This window comes from Tenrec ecaudatus, chromosome 14, assembly GCF_050624435.1.
Source record: "Tenrec ecaudatus isolate mTenEca1 chromosome 14, mTenEca1.hap1, whole genome shotgun sequence".
NCBI classification, from domain to species: Eukaryota; Metazoa; Chordata; class Mammalia; order Afrosoricida; family Tenrecidae; genus Tenrec; species Tenrec ecaudatus.
Window position 1 is genome coordinate 35,380,522 of NC_134543.1, and position 19,574 is coordinate 35,400,095.

Below are 19,574 nucleotides of genomic sequence, written 5' to 3' on the forward strand. Positions count from 1 at the left end.
AACATCTCGTGGGTGATTGCCATTCCTCTACTGTTCATTCAAAGCCCCGCTGGCACTGCAGGGCTTTGAATGTTTGTTTACTCACATCTAACCAATCAGAGCCGTCCTATAACGTGGACGGCTCCAATTCACAGCAGCACCCGTAGTGATTCACTTATGTCGGCAGCTGAACTGGTAAGGATGTACGCAGTCTGTGGCTGCGCTCCGTCTCTCCCCTCTGGTCTCTGTGTTAATTCACATCCTGCATTTCCCACCCTAGGCTTATACTCAGAGTCAATCAGTTTTTCTGGTTTCCCAGGTAATAATTAGGTACCTCGGCTAATACTCGGGTCGGCTTATATTTGAATATATACAGTATGGATATATGATGATGGGGAAATAAATCTATGTGCATATACTTAAAGGTTTAGTACTAAGGTAGCAGATGGACATTGGTCCTCCACTCAAGTACTCCCTTGTTCTATTAAACTGGCATTCTATGATGCTCACCTTCCCGGCACAATTGCTGAAGGCAAAGTGGGTGAATAAGTAAATGTGGTGAAGAAAGCTGATGGTGCCCAGCTATCAAAAGATAGCATCTGGGGTCTTAAAGGCTTGAAGGTAAACAAGTGTCATCTAGCTCAGAAGCAAAAAAAGCCCACATGGATGAAACACACCAGCCTGTGTGATCACGAGGTGTCAAAGGGATCAGGTATCGGGCATCATCAGAACAAAAAAAATCACATATCATTGTGAATGAGTGGGGGAGTGCGGAGTGGAGACCCAAAGCCCATTTGTAGGCCACTGGACATCCCCTTACATAAGGATCTCGGGGAGGAGACAGCCAGTCAGGGTGCAATGTAGCAATGATGTAGCATACAACTTTTCTCTAGTTCCTAAATGATTCCTCCCCCCGCCCCCCACTATCATGATCCCAATTCTACCTTACAAATCTGGCTAGACCAGAGGATGTACACTGGTACAAATAGGAACTGGAAACAGGGAATCCAGGGCAGATGATCCCTTCATGACCAGTGGTGTGAGTGGTGATACTGGGAGGGTGGGTTGGAAAGGGGGAACCAATTACAAGGATCTACTTGTAACCTCCTCCCTGGGGGATGGACAACAGAAAAGTGGGTGAAGGGAGATGTTGGACAGTGCAAGATATGACGATAATAATTTATAAAGTATCAAGGGTTCATGAGGAAGGGGGGAGGAGAAAAGTGAGGAACTGATGCCAGGGGCTTAGGTGGAGAGCAAATGTTTTGAGAATGAGGAGGGCAATGAATGTACAAATGTGCTTTACTCAATTGATGTATGTATGGGTTGTGATAAAAGTTGTATAAGCCCCTAATAAAACGATTTTAAAAAGAAAGAAAGAACGAACCATGGACCTCCAAAAGAACCATCAGCTCTATCGTGGAAGAAGTACAGCCAGAGTACTCTTGAGAAGCAGGGATGGTAAAACTTTTGTCTCACGTACCTGATATGTTAGCAGGAGAAACCAGTCTCTGGAGAAAGGGACATTATGTTTGGTAAAGTAAAGGGACAGCAAAAAAGAGGAAGCTCCTGGACAAGATGAATGGACACAGTGGCTGCAGTTATGGGCTCAAACATTAGAACAATTGTCAGGACTGTGCAGGACCAAGCGGTGTTTCATTCTGTTGGATATAGGTTCCCTTTTGGGTAAGAACTGACTCAATGGCACCTAACCACTGATGCACTGAGACAAAGTCATATCGACTGTTTTGTGTAGTTCAGAATGTGGCGAGGGCTGCACATGCTCTACGTGGGTGTGATTTTCTTACCAGTACAGGTGAACCTTCCAAGATGACGAGGTTCTAGTTACTATCGGCTAGCCGCTCTGAAACGGATCACAGTATGAAATCCTAGAGAGGGAGATAGGAAAGTGTGGGACAGGGACCAAAATCATAGAGCAGGCCAGGTTTACGGTCTGATAGAGACTGGTGGAATCCCCACCACCATGACACTTAGTCCCCCTTTAACCCCTTCTACTACCCTGTGGCTTTGCTTCCAACCAACTAGAGTGACCTATAAGGTGACAGCAACACCGGGGAGGTAGGCATTCCTTAGAACAACCAACCATATCAAGTCAAAGGCAGCATTTGGCCAGGAATAAGGATCCGAAGGCAGGAAGGGATAGGAAAGAAGGGTGAATGGAAACCAATTCGCTCAGTAAATTTTCACACACACGCCCCAAAATAAAAGTAAGCGATTACTCCTGATTCGTAAATGATGACATCCTTTTCCTCTGTAAGTTCCCGATGTCATACTTCTCTCAGTTCCTGAGGAAGAAAAGCCAGCTGTCTCTCATTGTCATCTGAACTGTAAAGTCACACATGGTCATGGTAAGGCCCACTCCCCAATTCAGTTCCTGAATTTTTGGGAGCTACTTAGTGTGAAAGTTAACCGGATCTCTTTGCTTTGGCCTTTAGTTCTCACTCCCCCCAGGACTGGGGAGGAAGTGGTTTTCTCCATGAATTTTCCCCATTAGTTTTGGATAGGTTTTGTTTTTGGTTTTGGTTTTGTTCAGTTGTTGCGCTCCCTGTCTTAAAAAATGAGGGCAAGCGTAGCAGAGATGCTGTCTGTGCATTTAGGTAGCTATTTACATGTTTCCTGATCTACAGAACCCTCACTCAGCTGCCTGACAAACATGATCTACAGATTCCTTACCCAGCCGCCTAATAGTTCCCAAGCGGTGCAGTCTTACTTTGCTCATAACCAGGTTTTTGGGAAGGTTAACAGTTAGTTTAGTTTCTATCTTGGGGATCAAAACCTGAGACACGTGGCCCTGGCTTCGTTGACAGTAGAATTGTAGTGGGTGGTGCAGGCAATGCGTAAAGGCTAAATGCAGACTCTTGGTGAGAGCACATATGGAGATGGGGCTTCATCTCCACTCTTCCCATGGCAACTTCGTTTGTCAGTTGAAATTTTCTGCTGGTAGTGTAGGTAATTACAAAATCTCCACTCCTGTTTAGAGCTGTTTACCTTCATCCATTTGATTACTTGGTTTTGTTTCCTTTTATCTCCCCAGGTGGCACTGGCAGAGTGGTCAACGGAGCATTCATGGTGCTGAAAGGCCATCGGTCTATTGTGAACCAGGTCCGCTTTAATCCCCACACCTACATGATCTGCTCCTCTGGGGTAGAAAAGATTATCAAGGTGAGCTGCCGCCTTAACCCCTCATCCTTTTACAGACAGTTGTACAACTCATCGTTAGGCTGCATAGCTAGCTAGACACACTGACCGTCTGTTGAAATTCCCCGTGACATATTGCAGAACAAAGGTCAATTGTTAGTAAAGAGAATGGGATAAAACCCGTTCAGGACTGTTAAAAGTCCGTTCAGGACTATTAAAAATACATATGTGAGGAGGCTTTGAAAAACAGTGTCTTCTTCTAGACACACACTAGCTTTCCTGATAAGGCGATTCTGATGGCCTTTGGTCTACCGGCTGCTGCCTTCCACACGTCATGAAGGCCACAGAGCCGCGGTGCTCTCAGTTTCTCAATGTTTCAGGTCTGCGTTCATTGCTGTCCTGATAGGGCACAGATGTAACTCAGTCCCAGAGCCATGGGTGCACCATGTCCATCAAAGGATGGCTGACTGCCCATCATACTCATGCCAGTTGCTAGTAACCATGGCTCTCTTTGCACATTGATAGAAGAAATGAAGGCGGGTTCAAGGCGAGTTGTATTTGATGACAGGAGGCAGCTGTCAGAGATGGTATATTGGCGTGTGGGTCAATCTTTTATTTGCCTTTAGTCCAATTTTATTTAGGCTTTATTGGTCCTGAGGATCCAAGCTGATTTCTGTGGTCTCACACACATGTGCTCACAGGGATCCAGATGGGGCTTCTAGATCATTTAGACAGACTTTTTCATCATCATTCAGAGTGGTACTGCTCCTTCATGGCAGAGCCAGACAGAAGCCTGTGCTTCGTTCTTCCCAGTATACTGCCACACTCACCATAGAGTGGCCCACCCGTTGCCCCCTGATACTAGTTTGAGAATCTCAGTAGTTCTTCACATGAGCAGTTGTTGAAAGGGCTCTGTCCCTTGCATTGCTCTCTCCTTTTTCTGTCACTGGAATGTGTCTCCTAAGACTGTTGACATCATTCTTCTTCTGAGCTCTCAGGTCATTTCCTTTTGCAGAGAGGTTCCCATTTGGCTGTGCACTCTGGGGTGCTTCTGTGCTAAGTTTTCCAGATTACTTTGTAGCCAACCAAAGTCCTTACCCTGAAGGTCATAGATTGGAAACTAGCCAGTTTCTCAGAAGAGAACGGAGGAAAAAAAAAAATTTTTTTTTTCTCTGTGAGGTTATCCAGACTGAATTAGGTAACTCACTGCTCAAAGATCGCCATGTATCAGGACCCTGTTCCACCAGGAGGCACAATTAGCTGGCCGAACCCTTAAGACATCCATGTAACTAGTGAGAAGAAACACAGAGGTCCTGGATTTCTCAGCTTTGCTCACAAGTGCCGTCTGACATGGAAAGCAGCGCAGGAAAGAGTGTAGGGAGGGGAAGGATGAGCCAAGTGAAATCCTGGTTCCGTCTGTTGGCATGACTCCTTGTCTGCATTCAAATTGCCCAGAAAGGCCAGAGCATTCTGGGGCTCTGTCCCATCTGTAAGGTGAAGAGGCTAACATTCACTTGGTGCCGATGATGCCATGTGAATTACCTATGCCTGACAGTTTCTGACTATTTTAATAAGGGTCACTTTTGTACTTGTTACTTCTGAGGCGCTCAATTGCTCACAAAGTCACCTCTCACCTTGTCCTAGTCCAGCCAGATACCCGCTTCCTTGCCCCATTTCACTCCAACATTGTTGTCTTTGCCCTTTGCCAGCGCTTCTTTCTAGCCCAGAGAAGGGGACTGACTCAGGCCTGCCTTCTTTCCCTCGGACAGGCCACATTTACCAGAAGAAGGGGTTCATTTGTAGTTAACTCAGGTGAGAAAGGTTAAGATAGGTTAAAATTCTGATTTTTTTTTCCCCTCAAAGACCAATATTCATTTATCCACATATTTGTGATAGACCTCAGTGTCCTGTTTGTGCTAGGCCCTGAGTAGAACACAAGATAAAGGTAACCAAAGCACTCCTAGCAGCTACGCGTTCTGGAGGAGAAAAGAAAGATATTAAAGAAGGTACACGAGAGATAGAAGTGAAATGCTCAGGAGATTGGTTCCCATGTGGAGTGATCTCTGTCAGTGATGGGGAGACTTTGAGGAATACTCAAAGGAAGGACATTCTAATAAGAAAGAATGGATAGTTCATTGGATCAGTAAATATTTATTGACCACTTACGTCAGACATTGGCTTATGAACACATGCTCAAAAGCAGGAAAGTATAGGACCCATTCAGAGATGATCCCAGTGCTCCAAGCCTGTGATCCTCCATCATCACCTCTCTGGAACTGAACGCAGACCTGTTGCTCAAACATAAGCCCCATGTGGTTCCATGAGGGGCACAAGCACACTAGTGAGGGAGGCGCACCATAGAACAAGCAGCTGTGCAAGGTGAGGAGGGAAGGCACGTTCAGAAGGGCTGGGAAAGACATGGGCACAGAACCAAGGAAAGGCGGAGTGAGGTTACATTGAGGGGGTCCCAGCAGTCTGAGCTAAAACAAAACAGGTGTGGTTTTGTTGACTGTAAACCTGTTGCCTTGCCCCGTAAAGCTTCACCTAACTCACAGTAAAAAACATTTTTTAGAAATAGAAAAGGATTATGGGAAGAGCATGTGGAGGAGTATCCTTGGAGAAGAGGCTGGGAAGGTAGGCTGGAGACAGGCCCATGAGAGTCTTGGAAGCCAGGATAGAGAATGTGCAGTGCCCCTGGGGAGAGATTTAAGACTTACATCTGTGTCATTTTTTTTCACTAGAAGGACAAATGTTTAAGCTGCATAATGGTCGCTCAATATAGATCAGAACACCTGTGTTGCATCCTTGCTTTCTGTGAATGATGTTTGAATAAGAATTGAATTACATGTCCTTTTCCTCAACCCACTGCTGTCAGTGACTCCAGCCCATGGCAACCCTACATGGCAGTTCGAACCACCAGCCTTTTGGTTAGCAGCCGGATGCTTTAACCACTGTGCTGCCAGAGCTCCTAAGTGGCCTCTAGAGCGCACCTTTATCTGGACTTGGAGACAGAGTTGCTTATCCTTCCTTGAGAACTAGGTCCTCAGGAGATCTACCCAGCCACGTTTAAGATGGAACAGAGAATTGTTTTCCCATTGTCTCACTTCAGAGTTACTGATTCTGGGGGGTTGGGAAAACAATTTTACAAATGTTTGAAATTGGTATTTTAAGGATGAAGACCATCATAGTGGGATTGGGCAATACTTCTGACATGCAAAAGTCTCTCTGATGATGAGGGGTCTAACTTTTTTTGCTTATAGTACTCTGCTGCCAAACATGAGAGCAAGAGGGACAAAACACACTGGGACTTTGGTACAGTTGTTTCATCTCACCATTCTTATCTCTGTAGTTGAGACACAGGCTTTCAAAGATGCAGTGGTTTCCCCGGGGCTATGTGAAATGGTGGCACTGGGGCTGGGGGCTCTTACTTCTCTCAACTCCAAGTTCCGTGAGGATAGAAAATTGGTTTTCTGGGGTGGAGGTTTTGTTTCGTTCTGAGTATTGGGATTAGATGAGACCATGTAATTCACTTTTCAGATGAGGGAGCTGTGCTTTACCCAATGTCACCAGCAAGCTAGGAGCTGAGCGGAACATAGCAATCAAGTCTCCTGCCTCCCAATCTGGTTTTTTCCATTACTTCATGCTTCAGGAATGAACCGTCTACCTCAGCTTAATACATTCCACGGCCCAAATAAAAGTTGAACTTCAGTGTTATGATTTTCATTTCTAAAGTGGAAACATAGGTGGCTGGGTAGTAATAGATTATGAGAACCTCGAAACTGGTTTACTAAAGTAATGGGCCAGCATCTTTGTATTAGTTTGTATTTCTGTGTAAAAATTCTCAGTTTCTATGAAATATAAATAGATTTCTCTTTATATTAGAAAGCATGGTTAGTAATGTTTTGCCATTTTTAAACTGAGGGGAGGGGGGGGTAAAAGAATTGGTCCAGAATTAAGAATAAGACCCAGAAAGCATTTTGTAGGTTGTGTCCTTTTGGGCTCCTTGGCTTCCTTTCTAAGCCTCCAAACTCTCTATTCCTGGTGCTAGGAACCATTTCTTTGAGAAGGCTGTGGGTTAAGAAGGTCCTCTCATCTATATCTACCTATTATGAGGACTAAATAGCTCTCAAGCATCAAGTCTTGGGAAGAATTTGAGAGTGTTTTCAGACAAATCTTTTCTTTCCCACTATTTATTTTATGATAACTGTTTCCCACAATGGTTTTCTACCCCCATAAGGAGTTACAGTCTCAAAAACCTGTAGGGTCACCCTATGTGTTGGTGGTGGGTTTGGTTTGGTTTGGTTTGGGTATATCCCACAAGAACTCTGGTAGAGCGGTGATTAAGCACTGGCTGCTAACTGAAAGATCATGAAACTCACCAGCCACTCCAAGATGGGACTCTGCTCAGGTAAAGATAACCGACTGGGAAACCCTCCAGGGAGATTCTATTCTCATGCCTCTAAGGCCGCAGTGAGTCAGAGCTGATGAAGGCAATGGGTTTTTTATCTCCTAATGCTTCTGCAAAGTTGTTTCACCCACAGACCCAGGCCTTGGGAACTTGTTAAAAATACAGAGTCCTAAACCAATTGATCTAATCAGAACTTTTTAAGAGGGGTGGGGAAGGGAGCTTGGAGAAGTCCACATTGTAATAACACACTTCACTTGGTTCTGTGCACATCTAAGATTTTGAGTTACATGCCTGTAAAGTCCTCTGGGTGAGATTATGAAACTAAAGGGCCTGGGGAATTGTGGACTGGGGGGAAAGGAAGCGTTCATCTGAGTGGAGTTGGTGATGTGAAACTAATCTACAAGGTTTCTTCAGCCCTTCTTGAGCTGGCTCTACCTTTCCAGAAATTGCCACAGAAAGCAGAGTTGGGTCTGGGGAGCTAATTCTTACAAGGAGGGAAATTTCCCCATAGATAGTTTTGGTGAAGTCAAACCATTGCCCTGATGGAAGATGAGGAATGAGGGGCCACTGTTATCTGGGATGGGTACTATCTAAAGATAGACACCAGCCTGTCAGGCAAGAAAGTCACTTGGATTTTCATCTGAGTTTCCATGGCTACAGGCTGATGTAACTGAGCTTTCCCTCGCTGCTCTTGAGGACCAGCCTGGCAGTCAAGTGGAGCTAATCGTTCTCATTTGCAGTGACAGCTTAATTACTTTGCACTTTATTTTTTCATAACTTATTCAACTTGTATTTTTCTGGTATCCTCCTTGTGTGAACAAAATGCTGCCATAGAGGAAAGTTTACTGTGTTAGGCAGTCGTAACTATATCGTTTTAAATGGTGAGTTTGGCCTAGCTAGGTGGAAGACCCATGCTAGAATCTGAAAGACCTTAGTCGGCCTCAGATATTACCTACTGTGAGGTTACCCTGGAAGAGGAAGAAGAGAGATCTTTGCCACGAGTGGCACATGCAGTTCAAAGTCGGGGCCTTGCATTCTGACAACCTGGGTCTGAATCCTGGTTTTGCCACTTTTTGACTGTAAATTCGTGTTCCCGACCAAGGGGTGTAGGGCTGGTAAGAGATAAGGGCTACAGTCCCCTCTTCTTGGGGGAGGATGGTCTACCTTTTCAACTGCAGCCAACTGAAGAGGCGAGGAGCAAGCTAGCAGCGTCTTAGTTCAGAGAACCCAGTTTCCTGGGTAACTGATGCCTGCACATCCAGGCGGGGACTGCAATGCGGGCAGTTAGCTATTCTTATCAAGCGCTAGTGAGCAACTCCCATTAGTTAAAAATAGAAATGTCGCAGTCGGGGAGAAGTGGAGTTATATGCTGAAAATATTAACTGTCGCAGAAGACTGACTGCTGGCTCTGTTCATTTGGAAAGCGGCACCTTTCTGAGCGCAACTTCAATCTTCTGGCAGTTTTGAACACATTGACCAATCCTCAAGTCATCTGAAATCTGAGAGATCATGAGGGGAGTATGGGAGCTTCTGAGCCACAAACAGAGGACACTGAAGGGGAAAGTGAGATTGGCAGGGATGTGCTGTGCGATTGCTCTGGACCTAGAGATGAGTATGCTATGGACCATGGCTCTCTCCACATCTTACTCCAGAAGCCTCACTTGGTGTGCGGTCTACCTAAGCCAGACTCTCTCTTGAGGGATGGATTCTTTAAAGCAGGGCTTTGAATCTGTTCTTCCAGGTTCAGTCATGGCTAATGAAATGAAACCACATCAGACCCAAGTTTGTAAAGCATGGGTGTACCAGAAGGCTAAACCAGAATGGGAAAATGTCCAGTCAGTGCTCTGCTACAGACTTAATCTCCCACTTAGGAAACAAGGGCAGCATGCACCTTGCATAGCGACTAAAATTCTTGCTTGGCAGAAACAGCGGTGCCCCAGTCAAAGATGGGGCACACCGCTTTGAATGTGTCCACAGCTGGTTAGCAAATCCTAGTCAGATGTCAGGGAGGGTCTGGGAACGAGCCCTGCCTTCGTGTTCTTCGTCATCCCGGTTTTGTAAGACTTTCTCATCAGCTCCTGTTTGCTCTTGCTTTTGTTCATCTGTGTAGATCTGGAGCCCCTACAAACAGCCAGGATGTACGGGAGACCTCGATGGTCGGATTGAGGATGATTCTCGCTGCCTCTACACCCACGAGGAATACATCAGCCTCGTGCTCAACAGCGGGAGTGGCCTGTCTCATGACTATGCCAACCAGTCGGTGCAGGAGGACCCCCGCATGATGGCTTTCTTTGACTCTCTGGTCCGCCGAGAGATTGAGGGCTGGAGCTCCGACTCAGACAGTGACCTCAGTGAGAGCACTATCCTCCAGCTGCATGCTGGGGTCAGCGAGCGCTCAGGCTACACAGACTCAGAGTCTTCGGCTTCACTGCCCAACTCCCCACCCCCTACAGTGGATGAGTCTGCCGACAATGCCTTCCAACTGGGACCCCTGCGGCTCACCACCACAAGTGTGGTGGCCTCAACTCCTCCACCGCCACCTACATGCGAGGATGCTGCCTCTCGCCAGCAGCGCTTGTATGCTCTGAAACGCTACCAGGACAAGCGCCTCCTGGCCCTGTCCAACGAGTCAGACTCCGAAGAGAACCCCTGTGAGGTTGAACTAGACACGGATCTCTTTCCTCGGCCGAGGTCACCCAGCCCTGAAGATGAGTCCAGCAGCTCCAGCAGCTCCAGCAGCTCTGAGGACGAGGAGGAGCTCAATGAACGTCGAGCCTCCACCCGCCAGCGAAATGCCATGCGGCGCCGGCAGAAAATAACCCGAGAAGAGAAGCCCAGTGCCCCAGCCAAGCCCGCCAGCACCTTCATTGGAGAGGACAACTACGATTACCCCCAGATCAAAGTAGACGACCTGTCCTCCTCCCCGGCCTCTTCCCCTGAGCGCAGCACCTCCACTTTGGAGATCCAGCCAAGCCGGGCCTCACCAACCTCTGACATAGAATCAGTTGAGCGAAAGATTTATAAAGCTTACAAGTGGCTGCGCTACTCCTATATCTCCTACTCAAGTAACAAAGATGGAGAGACCTCCCAGGTGGTGGGGGACGCAGATGACGGGAGAGCAGGAACCAGCCACAAGGACAGCCCAACCCCTTCTTCCAGTACGGAGGTCTGCCTGAGCCCAGCCACGGCCCAGAGAAATCAAGACCTGCCCCCCGAAGGCCACAACAAGGACGCTTTGAAAGAAGGGACATCTTCTAGAAACCCCAGCAATGGCCCAGGCCCTGAGCAGAGCGGCCATGGTTGGGCAGAGGTGCCAGAGGGGACCTCTCAGGACATTAACAATAATGGCTCTGTGGAACACCCTTTTGAAACCAAGACACTCAATGGAAAAGCTTTCAGTAAGGCCATGAGCAGCCGAGCTGAGGAGCCGTCCTCTCCTCCTCTCCCTAAGGCATCTGGCTCCACTCCCAGCAGTGGGTCTGGTAACTGCCCCAGGACCCAATCCGATGACAATGAGGAGAGGACCCTCGAAACCGTCTGTGCCAACCACAACAATGGACATTTACACCCCCGGCCTCCCCACCCCCACAACAATGGGCAGAACCTTGGGGAGCTGGAGGTGGTGGCCTATTCTTCTGCAGGGCATTCTGACCCTGGCCGTGACAACTTGTCCCTGTCAGGGACACTCCTACACAGAGATTGTTGTGGGTCTGAGGTAGCCTGTGAGACCCCCAGTGCTGGAATGAGAGAAGACCATGCTGACCCCTCAGCTACAGACAGCAGCAATAGAGGTGCCCATGGCCACAGTGGCCTTAAAAGGCACCGAGTAGAATTGGAAGATGGAGATCCAGAGAATTCTTCCTCAGAGAAGAAATTAAAGACATGATCAATACAAAGTGGAAAGGAGGAAGGCTATAAAAAAATAGCTACAGAGGGAAAAAAAAAAATCCGGTTTAGTGAACACAGAGGAAAGGGAGAGGGGTGGAATATTAAAGGCACATGAAAACCAGGGTCTGAACTCTTGTGTCTGAAATTGCTCCCTTCTGTTTAACCACGGGCTTGAATGTTTAGTTGGCCGTTGGCTTGTACTGTATTAAGAAAGGGGGAAACAATCTAGTGAGACGTAAGCATAGTGTATCTGTGCAAGGTTCTGTTCAAGTAAATCCTTGTTGAGACGTTTGACTTCGTGTGTGTGTGTGTGTGTGTGTGTGCCTGCGCGCGTGCGCTCCCACTGGCACGTGCGCATTCCGCACTTTGCCCAGCTGACTTTTCTTTAAGTTTTCCATCTGAGTGGATCGATATGGATGTGTACTTTGTGCCATCTCACCTGCTACCTCCCAGGGCTATCAATGTTCTGGTCTTAATGAGGAGTGTCACTCAATTGTGGATTTATGCTGGAAAAACAGGAGAATGGAAACAGGTTTTTGGCCATCCAGTTCTTAAAGAACCCTTCCATGTTCAACGTAGTATTGCTTTGAGCATTTAGTGTGGATGTATGAGGGTGCTTCAAAAAAGTCCATGGGAAAATTTCAGTAATTCCATTTTCCCATACTTTGTGACGTGCCCTTGTGCTTAAGGATGTGGTGCGTTATTGCTAGTGCGAGGTTAGCACTTACAATCAAGTTCACAGAGAAGGGGTCTCTGACCCCTCTCACCATTTGTGGAGTGACTAATGCTTAACATAACATACTCTATGGAGGCCACGAAGAACTAGCAGTGGGTACCACACTAACCAGCTAAGTTCTGGCTCCTAAAGCCACAGCAAAGGCCGCAGGTGCTTCCTTGGCCCCATGTTATGGATCTAGGCAGATTAAAAGAAAAGAGAAGGTCTAAATAGTTTGTATTGAACTCCTAAGGTGAATTCTTAACAGGTGTGTTGAAGAAGAGTAGTGAAGAGTGGTACTAGGTTCATTTAATTCATCTTAAAAACCATTGGTCAGAATTGGCAAGCCTGGCATCTTCCCTCTGCCTTGAAGTTGTTAAAGGCTGTGGTGGTGTGACAAGACCTTGCAAAGCAGTAGGCACCTGGGAGTCTCAGTTTCTGAGTAGGTCTGTGGGGAGGTCCGGTGTGGGAAAGGAGTTGCTAATTTAAGCCAGGGCTCCCAGAGGAGATGGTCACACTGAGCCAGATGATTGGAGAGGGAAAGGCTACAGTCCTGGTATCAAGAAAGGGCTGAGCAAGACAGGAAGAACTAGCTAGAAGTGACCAGCTATTGTGTTAGCATAGATATCCCAAGAAGGCAGGACACTTGGCAAGAATGGAGGAGGAGTGAGAACGAACAAAACCATTTTCTTATATGCAAAGGCTCTAGACAACTGTGGTCTGGCTGGAACTGGCTTAGTGGAGGACCTTGTGGTGCCTGATGGGCCTATGTCCACCCAGCCTTCCTTTTAGAAGGGGGTGGCCTGCAGCAAGTCTGTGAAGGATGACGATTTGGATGGACGCAAGCATTAGGGGGAAAGGGCTATTTATAAAAGGAAATTTGTTGATCTGAGCCCGAAAGAAGGTGGTAAGCTTTTTGCACAAGGAAAGATTTGCCTGGTGTGTGTGATGCAACTTGGGTGTGAAAATACCCTCTTGGAAGAAGAAGCTTTCCATTAAACAGCTGTGATCATTGGGGGAGCGGGTGAAAGTGATTCTGTAACCAACACAAGAATTACTTTGGACTTGTAATCAAACGGTTCTATGATTTGTGTTTGACTTTCACAGATAATTGTAAATTCTGGTTTTATAAGCCCAAGTCATTTTACATTTGCTTTTCCAAAATTTATTAAATTGGAATTTTTTTAATTCTTTATATACAAAAAATATATCTATATATATAGTCAGTGTGTGTTTCTCTTCCCCTTCCCAGTCAGCATGCCCAATTGTTCTTTTTCATCTAATCCGTAGGTGGGCAACCTCTTCTGGATTCTCCTGAGACAATCTACAGATCTTTCTGAAGAAAAAGAATAGATTCTGGTTCCCTTGAGAACTAGTCATTTTTAGTTCCCAAAGAGCAAAACTTGGACCTTTCAGGTTAAGAGCTTTCAGCTCATTTGGGTATCGTAACAAGAGGTAGTGTGGATTCTGGTTACCTTTAAAATCAAAGGGCGATTGTTTTTAGCAAAGTTGTTCTTCCATCCTTGGGAGAGGCTCTTCCCAGTATTTTGGGTTCATCTTACTAGGAGATAAGGCTCCCTGAAGTTCCCCACAGCAACAGGCAGAAAAACGCTGTCTTCCTAGCCACCCACCCTTATCACCAGAGAGCTCGTGTCTGGGTGGTCCCAGAGACCTGGCAGAAACCACTTCCAGGGCCCCCTTACCTTCTCCAAAATCCTTACAAAATTAAAGCCCCAACTGTGGAGGTACATTGAAAACTTGATAGTTTTCTCTGTGTCTCATTACCAAGTGTCAAGTCTCTGGGTCCAGATATGTACAACTTTTCTTTTCACTTGCTTTTCTAGCTGATTTGGGGATTCCTGAGTTGGACAACAAATATATGGGAAGTTGGCCTGGGCAAATGAAGACGGCAACTGGGTTTGGCCTAATAAGCCGAGAATCACGGGTGTACACCAAGGGGTCTTCCTCTGCTGAGGCCTGCCTTCGTCCTGCAGCCTCTTGCCCAGCAATGGTTAGCTAATGCTTGTATATATGCAAATAAGCCCATTTGCTGCTTAGCCACCCACCCTCCTCCTCTTTGAAATTCATGCCTGTTCTATTCCCTGGGCAGGAGAAGTATTTTTTAACCAGAGGACAATTTTAGCTTAGTTGGAACTAGAAGAAAGACTGGTCTTCCACACCCATTACCATGTATTCTCATTGCCTTGGGACGAAGGTCACGAAGAGACAGCAACATGTGGGCGAGGAGGGGTATCCACCAGGCTCCTTTCACAGCAGGCTTGGGAGGCCAAGGATAGTGAAGTCCTGGGACTGGTACTTGTGTGAGTTGGATCCGAGGAAGCAATGCTGGTAAGTGATGTTACACACCGCCCTGAAGGAATGGTTTCCTGGCGCTTTCAACTCTCAAGCAGTTTTCCTGCCCGTCACCTAAATGCATGTCCCAAGCACGCACTGCAAACTTTTTTTTTCTTTTCTGTGAAAGAATAAAAGCAAAACATAGGTGTACCCTGTAAAACCGCCTCCTACAGGGAACCAAAACTCTTGCCAATGGAGATTCTCGTCAGCGGGCTTCCTTCCACAGGGAGGCTGTGCTTCCCTTACGGGACTGAAGCAAGGCCTGGTGCCAAGGTGGAAATGCCACGGTGGAAGAGGGCACCGCTTGACCCACGGAGCAGGGTGATGTCTTCGGGCAGGCCGTGTGGGTCTCAGGTGGGGTGTCCAGGAGAGTGCCAGGAGGGGAGGCCCTGAGTACTCCTACTGGAATGGAGCAGCAGGAACGCAAGTCATTGGAAAATAATTTTGAATTTCTTTTAAAAAAATGCTTCCCACAAGCGATCGAAGAGACGCGCATTTGAAAGGGAAATCTGAAGCATCCCCACCCTAAGTACAGTTTTTGGAAGTACAGAGGTGGCGAGGAGCTTCTTGAAATTGAGTGAGGAAGACAGTTTTGAATTGGGCAGTTTAGAGGTTTCTCTACCCAGAAGCACGGACCCCCAAATAACTCACTGCCATCTAGTTGACAGACTCACAGCGACCCTGGTGGGTTTTTGTGGCTGTAAATCTGGGAGCAGGAAGCCTCATCGTACAGATCAGCTGGTAATTTGGAACTGCTGACAGCGAACCCACCAGGGCGCGCACACACAGCCCCCAACCAGCCCCTGGGCTCCTGAAGCACTCACCCGGCCTGCAAAAGCAGGAGTTGGGTACCTGATTACTCAGCAGGGTTGGCGAGCTGAACCAAAGGGCCCTGCAGGGCTTCTCTCTAAGATAGCCACCATCGTGGGAAATGGAACAGTAGATGGGCTTTCAAACTCCCTAGACGTGCATGTGGCTGCTTTCATAGAGTGCAGAGCCGAGAGCTGCTGGGGTAAACCAACAGAAAGAGGATGTTGGCTTAGAAGTTTCTCCCTGTTCACCCACCAAAGCTGAGGGAAGGCAACAAACCGTAAGCTATCTAGACCCAGGGTCCTGAGCGAGATCTTTAGAGACTCTGGGAGTGGACGTTTAGGGAGGAGGGCAGCCGGATGACTACAGTGGAAGAAATGATTTCTGTAGCTGCTCGGACCCATAGCGCTAGCACCCAGCCTGTCATCAGATGGGCCTCTGCAGCACTTGGTCATCACGATGCTCCAGCCTCCTAGGGTAAGTCCAGAAGTGCTGTGACTAGGATTTCAGTTGGTAAGTGCATGGAGTTGTGCTAAACCATGTCTCGGTCATCTTGATCGATTTTCTCCAAGGACACAGGATGATTAACAAAGAGCTTTTAAGAAGATTGAAAAGGCCCGAAAAGTTGTGCTGTGAAATTTTATTTCCATCACAGTAATGTCCCTGCTCATTCTTTGAAATTCTTGTTGAGAAATCAACCCTGTTCTTGCCCCTTCAGACTTCCCTTTGTCTCTAAAACTCATAGAACATTGGAAGGAACACAATTTGAAGTCCCTCGAGGAAGCTGAAACTGTAGGATAGCGAGTGAAAACTGGATTGTCTTCAGAAGTGTATGGTCCTAAATGGAGGGTATGTGGAGCAACAATTGTGAGCTGTGTGCCATCGAGTCAGTTCAACCCACAGCAGCGCTGTGCACAACAACGTCACACCGCCCAGTTCTGCACCATCCTCAGCTGTTCCAATGAGCCCGAGCCCATTGTGCTACCACTGGCAGTCTGGCTCCGTGAAGGCCTCCCTCTCACTGCCCCTCCACTTTACCAAGCATGACATGTCAGGGCCTGGTGCTTTCCTGACAGCATGTCCATAGTATGTGAGACAAAACCTTGCCATCCTTGCTTCGAAGGAGCACTGGCTGTGCTTCCAACGCACATGTGTTTGTCCTTTTAGCAGTCCGTGGTATTTCAACGTTTTTTACCAGCATAACTTCACATCTTGACACTTTTAATAAAGGTGTCTGTGACTACTATAGCAATACTTTTTGACTTATTCTCATACACATGTGTGGACATGGCCCTCTATTTTTCTTGTCACTTAACTACATATATAGATCTGTACTGTTAGCTGCTATCGAGTTGATTCTGACCCTATGTGGGATTTCCAAAACTGTAGACTTCATCTGTCTCTCTCGAGCAGCTAGTGGGTTTGCATGAGCAACCTAGATTAGCAGTCCAGCGTGTACCCAACAGTGCCAGCCAGGGCTTCTCCCGACCCTTGGCCATCCTCACGATAATTGTTATATTTGACCCCTCATTGCAGCCACTGTGTCAGTCCTTGGTGAGGACTTTTTCACTGACCCTCCAGTCCATGTGGTGCCCTCCAGTGACCAGTCCCTCCTGATAGCCCATCCAGAGGACATGACCTATCAGAGGACATGAGACCAAGTCTTGCCCTCCGCAATCCTAAGGACCACTCTGGCTGTACTTCTTCCAAGCCAGGCTTGCTCGCTCTTCTGTCATTCCATAGTCTTCGCCACCACCCTCACACAGCCATCAACTCCTCTCTGTTCTTGCGTTTTATAGCTGTGTACAAGGGGCTGCGAAAGGTTTGTGGGAAAATGGAGTGAAAAGGTAATGGAATTTTCCAAATCTCTTTTTGAATAAACAAGATGTATGTTTTAAGAAAAAAAAAGATAATGGAATTTTCCCATCAACTTTGCGAAGCCTGCTGGTGTCTAGAAGAACCTCGAGGTGAACTGACGCAGCGGCTGCCAAGAAAGGCAAGCGTGAGGTGGCGGGGTGGGGCAGAGGTGGTTCTTTTGGTCACAGGTCATGATCTGTTGAAACGGGCCCGACGACACTGGACAACAGCTTTTGTCTAAAGATGTGTCTGCATAGAGGCTTCGAGTTTAGACCAGTGCTGGATACACAGAAAGCACTAACTGCCATCTACAGCATATTACTATCAACGTGTGCACACCACACCAGAGGCTTTTTTGGACGAGCTTTATGCAGAAAAGAACTGTTTTCCTTCAGGAAAGGAACTTGCCCTTCATTAGACACTCTTCATCTGAAACCACCAGCGAATTGTCTCCGTTCTAGTGGCGCTGTCTCAAGCCCTGTTGGATGCCAAGATCCACCTCCAACTTGCGGGCCCAGCTGACTGAAGACAAATCTATGAGATGGAGCTTGAGGAAAAAAATCCAGGCCTGTTGGCAGAGGCTGACTCTCAATCCCTTACTTAGGACAACAGGCCTGCAGGGGGTTGGGGGAGGCGTGGCAGATTTTGTTTCTTAAACTACAGTCTGAAGATGGGGTGCTGGAGAGGGCCCAGACCTCAAAAGCTGGGGCAGCAAACTTCTTTCTGGCCTTCAGAGCTGAAATTCTCTGGTCTAGCAGTGGGCTGGCCCTGAAGAATTAAAGCGGCAAGCTATGGAAATTCTCTGTGTTCACGCCAGAGAAAAGTTTGGCCGGAGTTTTCCATGCAGCTTGGGGTGTGTGCACGTGCGTGCGTGTGTGTGTGTGTGTGTGTATACACATGGTATTTTGTAAATCTGACAAGTTAAACAGAAGGCAGAATTCTGATAGGCCAAGAGGGGAAGGTTCAGAGCTGGGTCCAGGCCCACAACCTCCTTGGGACAGATGTGGGCATGTGGGGGCGAGAGGTCCAAAGAGCAGGCATGTGGCACTCAGGGCAGGCAGTGACAGCGAAATCAGAAAGGGTTTGAATTGCCGGGAGGAGGTGACATTTTGGGGGAAAGCTCTTCAGATGAAAATGTCAGGCAGCGAAGCCAGAGCAAGGCTACGTAGGGGAGATTGGAAGGGCCCACAGGGGTCCAGATCTAGGTAGACCTCTAGATCCTCACCCTGAAGGAACCCTGCTGTCACCCACTGCGACCCTGATTTTAGAGGTGGAGAGGCCATGGTGGGTCGGAGGCTGGGCCTGACTTCTGAGGCCAGTATTCTTCCCCTCTGCCCCACCTCCCCGCCCCCCAGCACATGGGCCCCTAGATGCGGTCCTTTGGTTTGGAAGCAGAGGGTGGGTAGCAATACCTTGACCTCCCTCCTCCCACACAGCTGGGGCTGAGTACAACTGCACAGGAGCCAGGGATGAAGAATGGTCTTGATAGGCAGAACCCCAAACCCGCTACCTTAAGTCCATTCCCTATGGGGGGGGGGGGTGTACAACTGCATTCCATAGGATTTTCAATGGTCCACTTTGCAGCAGATCACCAGACCTTGCTTCTAAGGAGGCGCTGTGTGTCCCAAGCTGAGATGCCACACACTGGAGGGTGGGGCAGGGGGTGGGGCCTGCAACCATCCAGAGGCAGGACCTGCAAAAAGCAGATACCCACACTTTATCCTGGCTTATGGGCTAGCCTCCAAACTGCTTTTCATTGCCGGGGGGGGGGGGGGGGTGCTGAGCAGTTTTTGTTGTGTTTTTCTGAAAAGAGGGCTGTGGGCCAAATAAGTTTGGGAACTTAGATTCTGACCACTCTGTTAGCAGCCAAACACCCTGCAGGGACTTCCGATGGACTCTGTGGGTGAGCGAGTGTATGGAGGCAAGGTGAGGAGGGTAGGACTGATCTAGTGTGGACTGTCTGAAAAGTCAGCCTGGGCACCAAGGCCCCCACACTCAAACTCATGGGAGTCATTCTTTGTGCCTCTCTCAGCGACTCAGCCCTGATGTGCCCGCCCCTGGGGGATGGAAAGACATCCTTGGAGGCCTGTCAGAGCAGAGGTGGACTGACTGAAAGAAAAGCTGGGGGTGAAGGGGTTGGGGGACTGGGAGCAGTTGAAGTCCTTTGGTTTTAAGTGTGAAAAGGGTTTAAGAATGGAAGAAGGCATTTTTCAGTGGCATCCACCCAGTAGCCCGCCCACGAAAACTGGCTCCAATCACTGGTCTCTCCTTGGCTGTGGGGTCCTGGTAAGAGCTTTTCCCTTTCTCACAGCTCATACAGCCTTTCATCTTCACAGCCCCAGCTTAAACATTCCTGCTCAGGGGAAATGCCAGCTCTTTGTTCCTCAGGCAGCTGCCTGGGGT

General features: G+C 47.8%; 1 protein-coding gene across 3 annotated transcripts in view; it reads left to right on the forward strand.

The window, feature by feature from the left end:
- Positions 1 to 13,369, forward strand: part of DCAF5 (DDB1 and CUL4 associated factor 5) — a 110,109-nt gene extending 96,740 nt beyond the window's left edge. For all 3 annotated transcript variants that reach the window (XM_075532317.1, XM_075532316.1, XM_075532315.1), the window contains exons 8-9: positions 3,035 to 3,162; positions 9,657 to 13,369. In XM_075532317.1, coding sequence (XP_075388432.1) covers positions 3,035 to 3,162; positions 9,657 to 11,432 — 1,904 coding nt within the window. In that variant the 3' untranslated portion in view covers positions 11,433 to 13,369. The remainder of the gene's footprint in view (positions 1 to 3,034; positions 3,163 to 9,656) is intronic.
- The last annotated feature ends 6,205 nt before the right edge of the window (positions 13,370 to 19,574 follow it).